The following is a 14,174-nucleotide window of genomic DNA, read 5'->3' as shown; positions in this document are numbered from 1 at the left end:
ATCCTGGCCTCTCACTAAATGGAAGCCATTGTTTCTGTTTTCTTATTGTGTTATTATTACCTCTATTTGAATTTAAACAAGTGGCTTCCCATATCGAAATGTTACCATATTCATAGCCAACCTGAATGAATACTTAACCATATCCAGCTAACTGATACCATGCCCAGTTCAGCCCTGCTAGTGCTCTTGTATCCAAATACTTTATAGTACCCAAACTAAAAGTAATTACAACATGCCATAAAAGTGGGTATTGGAAGTAGTTTCAGGTAATGTGGTTGAAAATAAAGGCTCAAGCTTCACTAATTCATCTCAAGATCATTCCCATTTTTCCTTGAGCCCTTAAAGTTTCTGGACTTGCACAGGTTGGAGAGTAAAATAAAGAAGGTTCTGCATTATATAGCTTCCACTTCAGCACACATTAATAGCTCTAACCTGACTGCTGCTGTGTTCTTTTTTCTTTTGTAAATTGTGCTCAGAACATGGGTAAGAAACTTCCTTTTTCAGTGCCATTAATAACGGTTGGATCTAGGCTAGCAATGCAGTTCTATGCGTAGTTACTCAGAAGTAATTACCAATGACACTTACTTCCTAATGTGTTTAGTATTACAGCCTAGTTCTCATTGAAATTCATATACAATTTTGTTCATTTAACCTAGTGTGGATCCAGCCCATGGTCAGTATTGCTTGACAGTACTGGTAGACACTGTGGTTTGCTCCAGATGTTGTTGGACTACAACTTCCAGTAGCCCAGCCAGGATGGCCAGTGGTCAGGGATTATGGAGGTTATAGTCCAACAATATCTGGAAGGTGCCACTTTGTCTACTCCAAGTTTAGATCAAGATTCTTGTATCAAGTTGGGTATTTTTACATACACACACACACACACACACACACACACAGCCCAAATCCAACCCAGATTATTTATTAAAAGATAATGTGACATTGTTTTGTACCATATCTGTGATAAGGTAAAATTCATGTTCAAATTTTACTGGATATGGGCAAATGTCTCATTATTTTGATAGGACAAATGGTTTCATTTTCTGTAATATTCTTCTCTTATTTTCTACAGTGAAACAAGACATCCAAATTTGGGCTTAAATCAGGACTGTAGGGCTTGGTCTAATTTGATATGAAAAAAATATTCCACTCAAGTTAAAGCACAATTTGTTTCAAACTAACTCAATGCCCTATCGTAAAAGAATAATAATAATCCAGGTTAAATGCTTTGCTGGTATCTGTCTTAAAATTTCAGTTCATATGTTCATTCAGTCTCTGAACAACTGGCTAGTCAGTAAGTTTAAATACTTTTTTCTTTGTTTCTAGTGTCTTGGCATTACTTTTATTATGTCTGCAGTGTAAGTGTAGATGAAATACTGCTTCAAATTCCTCTTCTATTGTAACATCATCTATACTTCAGTGTTTTTTTAAAGGAAAAGCAATAACCCTCATAAAAATTCCTAACTGGAGAATTTTCCATGTTGTGCTATTAAACCATTAGTTGAAATATAGGTGTGAGTTTGTTTCTTAAACACTCTTAAAAGTATACGTAATGTCTAAAGAACTGTTTCAGTAACTTGCAGTTTATTTAAATGAGAAATGGTAAGCTTGTGTATGAAAAGAAAAATGCTGTCTTGTTAAACTTTTATGTATGGTAGGGATTTATTATTCGGGCTAAGCCTAAAGATAAATAACAAATAGCACTTGCCTTCACCAATGACTAAACATGGCTAAAGAAATTTAAACCTCTGTATGTTATCTATACAAGAAATGCTGTTGCCTATAATTGGTCAGTTCCTGACCCATATATTTTTCTGTCCTGATAATTCTATCAGTTCAAAGCTAATTCTGTGTTTTCTATGAAATCTTTTCAGTGGTGTTATCAGGGAGAGTGCGTACCTTTTGGCACTTGGCCCCAGAGCATAGATGGGGGTTGGGGTCCCTGGTCAATATGGGGAGAGTGCAGCAGGACCTGCGGGGGAGGAGTCTCATCATCCGTAAGACACTGTGACAGTCCAGCGTAAGTAGCTAAAGTAAGCCAGAGCCAGCAAAAAAGGCATATTTGGAAATGTTTCAAAAGTGTGGTTTCACATGTTATCTGTAAAAACGTTTCAGTACCGTGCCAATACTTGTCTTTAAAATAGCAGACAGGATCAGCTATCCTGGAGAAGCTTTGCAGACATACTTTCACATTTTTAAATATATGCATTAAGCACACGCTATACAAATAGATTCTATATTTAATATTTAGAAGGTAATTTTTGCTTCTCACAGCTTCCATTTATGGAAAACAAACAGTCAGTAAATTCTACTTATGGTAATTAAAAGTTGTTTCAGGTGTTCATTAGTTTTGCAAACTTACTAAAAATGCAAGCTAAATCTTAAGGTTTTGAATATTTGTCCCTACGAGACAATGGCCTAGTTTGCACACCACAGGAACAGGCTATTTGAGAATGTTTTAGCTGCTGGATGTGAAAGTAATCTATACAAAGTACCCTTTGGATTCTCACATCACTTTAAAGCCAACTGATTTAATGCAAAGTACGCAACAATTTCCACAGTGCTCATCCTCTGCTCCTTCTGCACCATGGACCAAACAAACAAACCAGAGCCTGGCTTGTCATGGCCTCCGAACCCAGACTTGCAGTTTGTTTCCTACAAACAAACCATGAGCAGTAAACAAAGAACCAACTTTGGTTATAGCTTGTGGTTTGTTAAAGGGAAAACAAATTCACAACGCTGGGTTCATATGCAACAAGATGACTCTGGCTTATTTTGTCCATGGTGCGCCAGGAGCATTGCAATGAACTTCTGAGCTTTGCGCACCAGTATGCTGCTCCTTCACATTAAATCATAGTTTGGTTTAAACTATGGTTTAGTGTGATGTATGAAAGAGGACAGTGATGCTTTCAGTAGATTACTTTCATACGAGCTAGATGTTTATCATTTTCTTTAATAGGGTTCCTGAAAAGCCCTTATTGTGTTGCCATTAACATTTTTATTTCATAGTTCTTAATTACGCAATCATCTTATTACTCTTAAGAGTTGTTCAGAGAACATTATTGCCTGTATTCTGGTGTCACAGCTCCAAACTATGAGGTCATTTGTGTCCTCTCTATTCATAGCTTTGTCAGTTGCAAGCAAAGCTCTTAAAAGAGACCTTTTTTGGCTCAGAGCTCCATATATACGCACACATGCACAATTGGTTGATTTCTGAGAACTGCAAAGTATGCTGAAAAACTGATAAAAGCAAAACCATAGTAAAGGCTGCTGCTCTTCTCCAAACCTAACATTTTAACACTCTTTTTACTAGCCTGTGCTTCACAGGCAATTATAGACAAGGACAAGAGAACTTAACTTTACAGTCACAGCTCTACTACCATCCCCTCTCCAGCATTCAGTACTGCCCACTGAAATCAATTTATCTAACCTCTTCCTTCCTTTTTTGTCTAGTGACAGAAGTATATTAAGAGAGTGTTGATGGCTCAGCTACATTCCATAAGGGAATTAAATTAAGAGAACACTGCAAGAGGACCCTTTACTCCCCTCTACCAAACATCAGATGACAGGTGTTTCAAAGTAGCTGCTGGACACTGAACTGCCTTTGAGGCCCTTTCAGATATTATAAACATATTATATTACATATAAACACTTTTGTGTAGTAAAATCATGAAGGTATACTAATCACAAATAGGCACATGCATTAGAAAATTGAACATCACTATAAAAAAAAGCCTGCAACATGTGGTTGTCAGAAAGACCATATGATAGATGGGGTTCACAGATTCTGAACATATAATTATGGGGGGGGGCCTTTACATAAGTCTAGTTTGAAACATGCCCCAACATCTTTATTATTAATAGTCTATTCTTCTTTGTCTTTCAGTGGGACTTCATGCTCACTTTGGCAGTTGCTTTCTTCACAAAGCCTTTTGTAGTAAAAATCATAAATACAGGATGACTCACTCTTGCAGTCAGGTTTAAGAAAGATATTGTCACAACTGGCTATTGTTTTATGTAGGAAAGTAATATGTATATTGTTATACATATGACTGTCAAAAACTAAACCATAGGGCTGACTGAACCTGTCTCCTCTCATTGGCATAAGTTGGACCTGTGGAAGCTCAGCAGTGGACCTCTGAGGGGGTCTGTCTCCGTGCAGCCAGAAGCCCTTCTGGATTCATAACTGCCCTGCAATCTTTTACATTGTATCTTCTTCCCATATGGCTGTGTTCATATTTCCTTGCTGCTCATTTCCTTCCACTCCTTCACTGTTCCTAGATAACATGTGTTTGCATCTACTCGCTGCTGCTTTGTGCCTTTTTGCTCATAACACCCCCCCCACACGCACACACAAAAGAGCAGCATGAAACAGCTTGACTCACATAACACTACCTACTCCATCCTCCTCCAGTCATTTCCAAGCTCACACTCACATGGAGAACTCACGTGAACTGACTGATTACAGACACGGCCAGCATTAATTCATCTGACTGCACTAAATGGAAAAATTGCTGCAATAGTGGAATATCCATACCCATGACTAGAAAACTTTCACAATATGTTTCTCCATATGCATACATGCCCATGCTTGTGCAGGCAACAACAGCCATATAGCTACTTGCCCCAGGTGAAGAAGCAATACAGCTCAAAAAAGAGAAAATGGGAGGATGGAACAGCAAGAAGGAAAGGATGAATGGGGACATAGAGAAAGTAGAAATCTCCTGATGTTGATAGCCAACCAGGAAAAACAATGATGGACTCTTCAGAGAAATGACCTTCCTTTTAAAGAGGAAATGAAGCACTGTACCTGGGTGGAACATTACCCTATGTGACAATCTTTGCGTTTTGTCCAGCCCACAAAGCTCTTGCATGCTGACCCATATTGTGTGAGCCATGACTTGGTTGCATATATAGCTTTTATACTATTGCTGGTTTGTTGTGCAACCATTATTCTTGCTTTGGGTGGTTGCAATAGAAGGTGTGGACACAGCCTAGAGCTTTCTGGGATCCAGGTTTTGCAGTCTTTTATAACTGGACAAGTAAACATGTCATTGTGCTAGCACCAAATATGACAAGAAGTAGGGGCAAAGAGACCTGAGGTAATTCAGGATAGAACTTTGGCAAATTTTCCAAATGACTGCAACAGCAGTCATTCCCAAAGCTTTATGTTCCGCAGAAGCACAAGTTAGTTCTATATTGAGTGACTTCTTGGATGGAGCCAACCTTTGCTACTGTGTTTCTGGGAGGATTGATGGGTAACAAATGGAAAACACTATAAATCAGCAACAAATTAAGAATCAAATTCTGCTGATCATTTTCTAGTGTTGTATTGTTTTTTTTTATTGTATTACTTCTGCAGTATATTTTATACATATTTTTGGTTTTCTGTACACCACTCTGATATATTATAATGTGAGTGGTTTATAAATCTTTTTAAATAAAATAGAAAAAATATGTTTAAATTCAGGCAAATAAGCTTAAAGAGGTCAGGAATAAATTGAACAAAAGACAATACTGAGTACAGTAAATCCTGGATAGCCACAGTCTGAAATTTAATTCAAGACTGTTAGCTTCTCCCTAGGAGCTCATTCCTCCTTCTGCTGTGCTTCCTCACTATTGTAAAGTACCAGTTAAACTTGCTTGATATTCTCTGAATCTTCATATCCCAGTCTCTATTCTACCCAGCAACCTGCTCTTTCCCCCCAGTTCCCTAATAATCCCTTCCACTAGATTTGTCCGTATATGGAAAAATTGGGCAAACCAAAGTGTGTGCATTCTGAACATCTATAGCACCAAGGGCTGCAATACTTGACAGTACCTCGGTGATTTTTTAAAATTTTGAAATGAAACAAACTGTCTTTTACAAATCAGAGGCATTGTGCTTGCGCAGTTTGGCAACAGGCTATTTGACTATTACAAACCCTTGAAAATACAGTAGCAAATGGCAATTCATCAGGCTTTTTGGAATATAGCAGTTCTGTTTAAATTCATGTTCTCCACTCGAACTTTGTAATACCAACTATGTGCTGGGACATTTATATTTATCCATTACTTTTGTTTTATTAATGTCCAGTAATAAGCAATTACACTTTCACAACCCTGCTTTAGGATTCCTTACATTTGTCTTCTAAAATGCAATGTTGTCTGTGTTCAAGCTGCTACATAAATCCTTTAATGGGAGATTGGGCACTGCATCTTCCTCTATGCTTTGAAGAACTTAGACCTCTATACTTTTTATGGCATGGCTTTGCAAGGAAGTCTGGTCTTTATCTCATTGCTGAACTTTATAGGACTGGACATTCCTTTCTAATCTTCACCACTGCAGAGCCCCTGGCTTTCAGAGTAGTCTGACCGATTTCAGTGAATACACACTGGTGTAATTTTTTTCAGGATTTATTCCACATCAGCTGCTTACATAATAATATACTTTTCTACGAAACACCAGCATTCGTAGGTACTGGAATATATGTGTTAAGGCATATCTCAAATGTTTTAATTCATATATAACATTTATACATTTAAAAGCACCATGGTCAAAAGAATTATACTTCAGTCTAGCTACAGTACTTCATTTTCTACTCTGTGCAAAGAAAACCACTCTAGGTGGGTAGGAACATGGTCTGTAACAATTTTTAACTTTGCATAGAAGAAAACAAGAAAGCTCTTTTGCATAATTGAGTGCTGTGCATATTTTCTGACCCTTTGGGTCTCAACTAATTTCATTTAACAACAATGGATACATTTAAATGCAGGAGAGCACTTTTGAATCCCATAAGCTTAACTTCTTCATTGTAGTGAATAGGGCATAAAAGTGCAAATTGCCTGGATCCTGTCCATTATATTCAGCATTTTAAAATATTAAAATAAAATCACATTTTATTTTAAGTAACAAAAACTCAGAAAAATTGCATGTTACATGGTTTTGAGAATCATGTTTATCAGCAGATATTACAACCATGTGATACCTTGCTTGTGTGACCATAAATGCCATATTATTTCATAACATACTATATAACACATTAAGTAATAAATGGATGACAAAAGACCAGACTGGATAATACTTGAGTCCTATTAAATCCTAGATAACTACTCCCCATCTAGTCATGTAATATCGCCCTGATTCTTTTCAAATATTAGTAGCAATGGAAAAGAATAGAATTTTACAAACTCTCTTATAGTTAATCATATAAACGTATCTTTAATTTTGTTTATATGTCCTCTGAAGTCTTCTAAGGCTGCAATCCTATATACACATACCAGAGAGCAAGTCCCATTGAACTTAGTGGGATTTATTTCTGAGCGAAGATGTAAAGGATTGCACTGTGAATTATTCAAGTGACATTTGCTTATAATGTGTGTGTGTGTGCTTAGGATAATAGCCAAGATGAAGAACACTACCTTAAACACATACAGTGGTGCCTCGCAAGACGAAATTAATTCGTTCTGCGAGTTTTTTCGTCTTGCGAATTTTCCGTCTTGCGAAGCACGGAACTGCACCTCTTCAAGCAGTGCGCCCGGTTTTAAGAAAAAGGAAACAAATTCGCAAGACGTTTTCGTCTTGTAAAGCAAGCCCATAGGGAAATTTGTCTTGCGAAGCAACTCTAAAAACAAAAAACTCTTTTGTCTTGCGAGTTTTTCGTCTTACGAGGCATTCGTCTTGCGAGGTACCACTGTACAAAGATTAGCACTAGTCTAGTGAGGTTTTTGAACAATTATTGTTGTCAAATTGAAATAATAATCAGGAACTCGGGTATTAGAGAATATCAACTTGACCCTAGTAATGAAAAGCAGTGTTTCCTTAATTTTGATTCATCTTAGTCTAATGCTAAAACTTCTGCACCAGCAAATAAGTGCTTAGATCTAGAAGTAATGATTTCCACTAACAGAGTGTTACAAATGCTGTGTCATGGTGGGTTTTTACTGGTGCTGCCTACTGGTAGCAGAATAAATGTTTAGAACTTGAGTATTAATTTAAAACATTAGTAGAATATATAACTTGCCACATTTTTTCTGCTTTTGGTGGGAGTGATACAAAAATAGAAGAAATTGTGTTTTACCTTCCTTTTCTGCAGTGTAATTTTACAAATATATTTGCCAGCTGAGTTTGTATTACTGAAATCTGAAATTTCTAAAAATATACAGCATCATCAATTTGTATTAGAAAAGAATTGTGGGGGGAAATGTCCTGTAGTGTGTAATTTTTTTTTATCATTGCTTAATTTAATATGTACATATGCATAATTGGCACACAATTTTTTCCAGACCTTCAGGTGGAGGAAAATACTGCCTTGGAGAAAGGAAAAGATATCGCTCCTGTAATACTGATGTGAGTAATTCAAAGTTAAGCTAAAATCCAACAATCTTAGATGAGGTGGAGGAGAATTTATTTATTAAATTTGTATATAACCCCTCATCTGAAGATCTCAGGGTGGTACACAAGATAAAAACACAAAAACAAAACAATAACCCCCCTCCTACAAACACATTTCAAAGGATATAGGGTGTTAATCAGCTAATGGTTGGGTTGAAGACAAATGTTTCTGCCTGGTGCCTAAAAGTGTATAATGAAGGCCTTCCTGGGATGAACATTCGACAGATGGGGAGCCATCTGTAAGCCTCCCTGGGATGAACATTCGACAGATGGGGAGCCACCACAGAAAAGGTCCACTCATATTGCCACCGTCTGGGCCTCTTGTGGAGGAGACTTACAGAGAAGACCCTCCAATGATGATCGGAGGGTTGGGTTCATTAGGAGAAATGTATCTTGCCTCTGAGCAATATGTGGCATCCTCATGTCCAATCAGAAACACGTTTCAAATAAGACCAATGGTTCGTCTCCTTGTTTTCAACCTTATGTTGGTGGTGCACATATGCTGGTACAGGAATGAATTGACATATCCTCATTGCTACACTGGTGTAACTGAAGTTCTGCTAGCATTCCATAATTTCACTGTTGTAGTGGAGCTTCCACTATAGCTCTTCACATGATGTACCTCAAGAGTAGAATTTTACTCTTAGTGCTGCTTGATATTTCTATCTTCCACTTTTAAGCACGAAGGACTGGGAGACCAGGGTTCAAATTCCCACTCGGCCATGTGACCTACCTCACTGAGTTGTTGTGATGAGAAAATAAAGAGGGAGGAGAACTATGTACACCACCTTCAGTTCCTTGAAGGAAAGCAGGATCAATCAGTTAAGAAGACAAAGTACATTCAGATAAACAGTTAAAAGCTGCAGTCATATCTAATACTGAAATACTGAGATCAAGGTTTAGAGTATTCTTTAAATTAGGAAAGGCAGAAAACTGTGTAACAATTTTTCTCCATTGTGCTTTTTGCTGCATTTTAAAGGTAGTATACATGAAGCTATTCGTGAAGTTTTGATTATCAACAGTTCCCTTCAGAGATTGCATTCCCATTGTTACCTTTGGAGTAAAGGCTAAATTCCATTTACTATTATGAGAAAATGTGAAGGGAGGAAAAATAATATTTTTAATGAACACTCCTTTTAGATCTTAATATAGTTAACATTTTATCATATCAAAATATATTAATAATTATCTTCTTAACAGTGCCTCGTCTGCATTTCATTTTTAATATGTACACATGTTTTGAATTAGTGTAATGTCATGAGGGGATGCACAAATGTTCTGACATTCAGCAGTTTAAGTCCTACTGTAACATAAGTGGTGATTAAAAACTGTAGTCATTGATTGTAAATTTATTAACATGGCTTTAATGAAACACAAAGTTGCTGAGATAGACCCATTTTCAGGATTTATGACAGACCTTATTACTCATCACTCTTTGAAGCAAAAGACATTGGAAGGGAGAGACATTTGATTAATGTGTGAATTAAAAGGCCACAAGTTTTGTGTGCTTGTCATTATTTTAATGAAGAATGTGATGCTTACACCCACTGACATTTGTAGGGGTTTCTTGTGTCAGCATTCACTATTCCTTTTGTAATTTAAAAAGTATTACTCCCTAAAGTTCTTATTATTCCTAAACAAAAATCTCAGCATTTTTACTTCAAACAACAGCTAATTTTCCTTCTCTTCCCTTTGACCCTTTTAATCCTTTAGAAAAAGCATAGACAACTCCAACACATTCTTCAACAAAAGCCTTCAGACATTGTTTGGCCTTTGATGGATAACATGTTTCCTAATATTAAAATTGAGGGAATAAGATTAAACCTAATCTGTAAAACCTGGAAACAAGAAGTATCAGCAACTTCCAGCTTTACCAGTTATCTCATATTGTAAGCTGGTTTGCATATACTGTAACTCTTAACCAGAGCTCTCCAAACTGTTATGTCGTGACATGTTAGTGTGTCGGCTGCAGTCTGTAGGTGTGTCACACGAATGTTCCCCACGCTCCTCCCAAGGCTGGAAAGGGGTTAGTTTAACCTAGGGGTCGGCAAGGCTTACCTTACCTGGGCCGGTTCACTGCCGCGGAGCCCTCTCTGTGGGCCAGATCCTGTGAGTGTGTGCGCTCGCGATTTCCGACGCCTGTGTCTGTGAAGAGGTGATTTCTGGCACTGCTCAGTGAGTCCCTGCGCCGTGCTGCGCCAGTTTAGCACAGTGTGCGGGGACTCGCCGAGTGGGCAGTTCAGTTCAGGAATGGCTCATGGGCCAGTAAAATGACCCCCGTGGGCCGCTTATGGCCCATGGGCCTTAGGTTGCTGACCCCTGGTTTAACCTTTGGTTTGCTAGTAAAACAATTACTGTGTCACGAAATGATGCGTGCCTAAAAAGCATGTCACCAACATGAAAAGCTCTGCTCTAAACCATAGTTCAGCACTGCGCCTGCAAGCCCACACTCCTCCTCCCTTCACTCTCCTTTGCCGGACAGAACAATGAGGATGCAATGGAGGCAGCAAAGTATGCCTTATTTGCTGCCTTCGCTGTCACTAAGTGGGCTCAATGATGAGCCCCCACCAGTTTTCGATTGCATTTGACTCTCATTCAAGCCACCTCCCAGCCTATTTCCTCAACCTAAGCTCTGGAGTATACCAGGGAACCAAACAGACTCTACGAAGCAGAAGAGGGCACTCCAGAGCGATCGTGTCAACTGCTTGAGCCATTTGGATGTTCCAGGGGTTGGCCAGGGCTTCAGCAAGAGCACCAGTCATATCAGCCAGAAAATCCCTCCAAGCCATCTGGAAACCCATTGGATCCATCTGCCTCAGAGTTCAGACCACCCTAATAGGTCCTCTGCAGAGGGGGAAAGGTGCTGGAAGCCTAAATCTCAACAGGAAGTGATATGATCATGACAAGGGATTGATGTCAATATCCCCCACTTTCAGATCTCCCAGCTGAGAAAACAAGGTCCAGAGTATGGCCTGCCACATGTGTTGCTGACATGTTGCGACATCCCCATGGCCGTCATGGCAGTCATGAAGTCCTGAGCCACCTCAGAGCCAGTCACCTCCGCATGGATGTTGAAGTCTCCCCAAACCAGCAGTCTTGGTTTGGTCAACACCGTCTCCAATGAGATCAGCTCAGACAGGGAGACTGCTGGCCAGCTGAACTGGTCACACTCCCCTATATCTGCCTTTGATGACCAGCAGCCAGTAAGCTTCAGAAGGTGTACTTACTTTAAAGAGCAAGACTCCACCATCACTGGCTATTCTTTGTACCTCTTTTAGCTGGAAGAGTTAGAAAAAGGGTGAAAGTACATGCCTCAAGTAGCAACTGGCACTTGAAATGAAGAAATCCATAATAAAAACTTTCCCATTTTCTTGCCAGAGGGAGAGAGCTTGCACTGGCAATTGTGCCGTGGATTGCATCCTTTAAGGTCACATCTGACAATTTAACAAGGTAATCCACTACACATTCTGTTACAAAATACAGAGCAAGATTCTCCCTTTCCCTTGGCAAAGCACTTGCCAATAGAGTGAAAAATCGAACCACAGAATTCTATTGTTTATGTGAAAACATTTTTCTCATGGTTGGCTTGACTTTTGGCAGGAGTTTCGTTCCCTACCAAACCAGTGACTTTGATGCCCACATTGAGCAATACAAAATCCAAGTACAGTGCTTCCTGTTAACTGGGTGACCTGCAGAGCCATGACCTAGAGAAAGGTGCTTTCTCCAAATGACTAGAAAGGCTTGCACATTTCAACAATAAGCAAATCTCCCAATCAGAAGTGAAAAAAGAATGCCTTTCTTGTAGTTCCACCCTCCCTCATTTAACCACACACAATTAACACCATCCCTCATTTTGGCCATGACCAAACCACAGAGAAAATATCATGTCTTGCAGTTGAAACCACAGTCAAAGAAAAAGACATTTGCCTGAGGCAGTGTTTCTCAGACAGTGGGCCTTGAGTCGTTTTCAGTACTTCAGCTTACCCTTACTTGCCCAAGTAAAGTTGATCAGGATACATAAATGTTGGCGGATGTGAAGATTGCCCTGTAATTAATGCAAAAGCCTGTTGTTGTTTAGTCGTTTAGTTGTGTCCGACTCTTGGTGACCCCATGGACCAGAGCACGCCAGACATTCCTGCCTTCCACTGCCTCCCACAGTTTGGTCAAACTCATGCTGGTAGCTTCGAGAACACTGTCCAACCATCTCGTCCTCTGTCGTCCCCTTCTCCTTGTGCGGTCAATCTTTCCCAACATCAGGGTCTTTTCCAGGGAGTCTTCTCTTCTCATGAGGTGGGCCAAGTATTGGAGCCTCAGCTTCACGATCTGTCCTTCCAGTGAGCACTCAGGGCTGATTTCCTTAAGAATGGAGAGGTTTGATCTTCTTGCAGTCCATGGGACTCTCAAGAGTCTCCTCCAACACCATAATTCAAAAGCATCAATTCTTCAGCGATCAGCCTTTTTTATGGTCCAGCTCTCACTTCCATACATCACTACTGGGAAAACCATAGCTTTAACTATAAGGACCTTTGTTGGCAAGGTGATGTCTCTGCTTTTTAAGATGCTGTCTAGGTTTGTCATTTCTTTTCTCCCAAGAAGCAGACGTCTTTTGATTTCATGACTGCTGTCACCATCTGCAGTGATCATGGAGCCCAAGAAAGTAAAATCTCTCACTGTCTCCATTTCTTCCCCTTCTATTTGCCAAGAGGTGATGGGCCCAGTGGCCGTGATCTTCGTTTTTTTGATGTTGAGCTTCAGACCATATTTTGCACTCTCCTCTTCCACCCTCATTAAAAGGTTCTTTAATTCCTCCTCACTTTCTGCCATCAAGGTTGTGTCATCTGCATATCTGAGGTTGTTGATATTTCTTCCGGCAATCTTAATTCCGGCTTGGGATTCATCCAGCCCAGCCTTTCGCATGATGAATTCTGCATATAAGTTAAATAACCAGGGAGACAATATACAGCCTTGCCGTACTCCTTTCCCAATTTTGAACCAATCAGTTGTTCCATATTCAGTTCTAACTGTAGCTTCTTATCCCACATAGAGATTTCTCAGGAGACAGATGAGGTGATCAGGCACTCCCATTTCTTTAAGAACTTGCCATAGTTTGCTGTGGTTGACACAGTCAAAGGCTTTTGCATAGTCAATGAAGCAGAAGTAGATGTCTTTCTGGAACTCTCTAGCTTTCTCCATAATCCAGCGCATGTTTGCAATTTGGTCTCTGGTTCCTCTGTCCCTTCGAAATCCAGCTTGCACTTCTGGGAGTTCTCGGTCCACATACTGCTTAAGCCTGCCCTGTAAAATTTTAAGCATACCCTTGCTAGCGTGTGAAATGAGTGCAATTGTGCGGTAGTTGGAGCATTCTTTGGCACTGCCCTTCTTTGGAATTGGGATGTAGACTGATCTTCTCCAATCCTCTGGCCACTTGAATGTTGGCGGATGTGAAGAAGATTGTCCTGTAATTAATGCAAAAGCCTCTATCTGTTCAAGTAGTAATACAAGAGCTAAACATCATTCATGTTTCATATTCCCCACATGTATAAGACATTTTAGTCACATTTTACAAACTGACTGGAGAAACATGATGCAGCAACCTACATTGACTGCTATTACCTGATTCTATTAAACTTATATAGCAGAATCTTTGATTTAGCAAAGCCTTGCTCTCATCTTAGCATTCATATGGCACAACCATTTACAATAATAAGTCTTTGAGGTTGAGTCCTGTGAGATTGAGCTCCAGCAAAGCAACCTAGGGCATTAGATAGGAAGGTTTAATTCTGGACACAACAAATTGAAA

The 14,174-nt window shown here is 39.4% G+C and overlaps 1 protein-coding gene across 14 annotated transcripts in view; it reads left to right on the top strand.

Annotated features, from left to right (window-relative positions):
- ADAMTS6 (ADAM metallopeptidase with thrombospondin type 1 motif 6) overlaps positions 1-14,174 on the top strand; it is a 118,778-nt gene that overhangs the window by 80,004 nt on the left and 24,600 nt on the right. For all 14 annotated transcript variants that reach the window (XR_014539621.1, XM_083576030.1, XM_083576032.1 and 11 more), the window contains 2 exons: positions 1,875-2,020; positions 8,266-8,329. Coding sequence is in view for 13 of the 14 variants with exons in the window: in XM_083576030.1 (XP_083432156.1) it covers positions 1,875-2,020; positions 8,266-8,329 (210 nt within the window). In the remaining variant the exon portion in view is untranslated. The remainder of the gene's footprint in view (positions 1-1,874; positions 2,021-8,265; positions 8,330-14,174) is intronic.

The sequence above is a fragment of the Podarcis filfolensis genome, assembly GCF_964270895.1.
Source record: "Podarcis filfolensis genome assembly, chromosome: 11".
NCBI lineage: Eukaryota > Metazoa > Chordata > Lepidosauria > Squamata > Lacertidae > Podarcis > Podarcis filfolensis.
The sequence above is the reverse complement of the archived record's forward strand: the minus strand, read 5'-3'. Positions and strand labels throughout refer to the sequence as shown.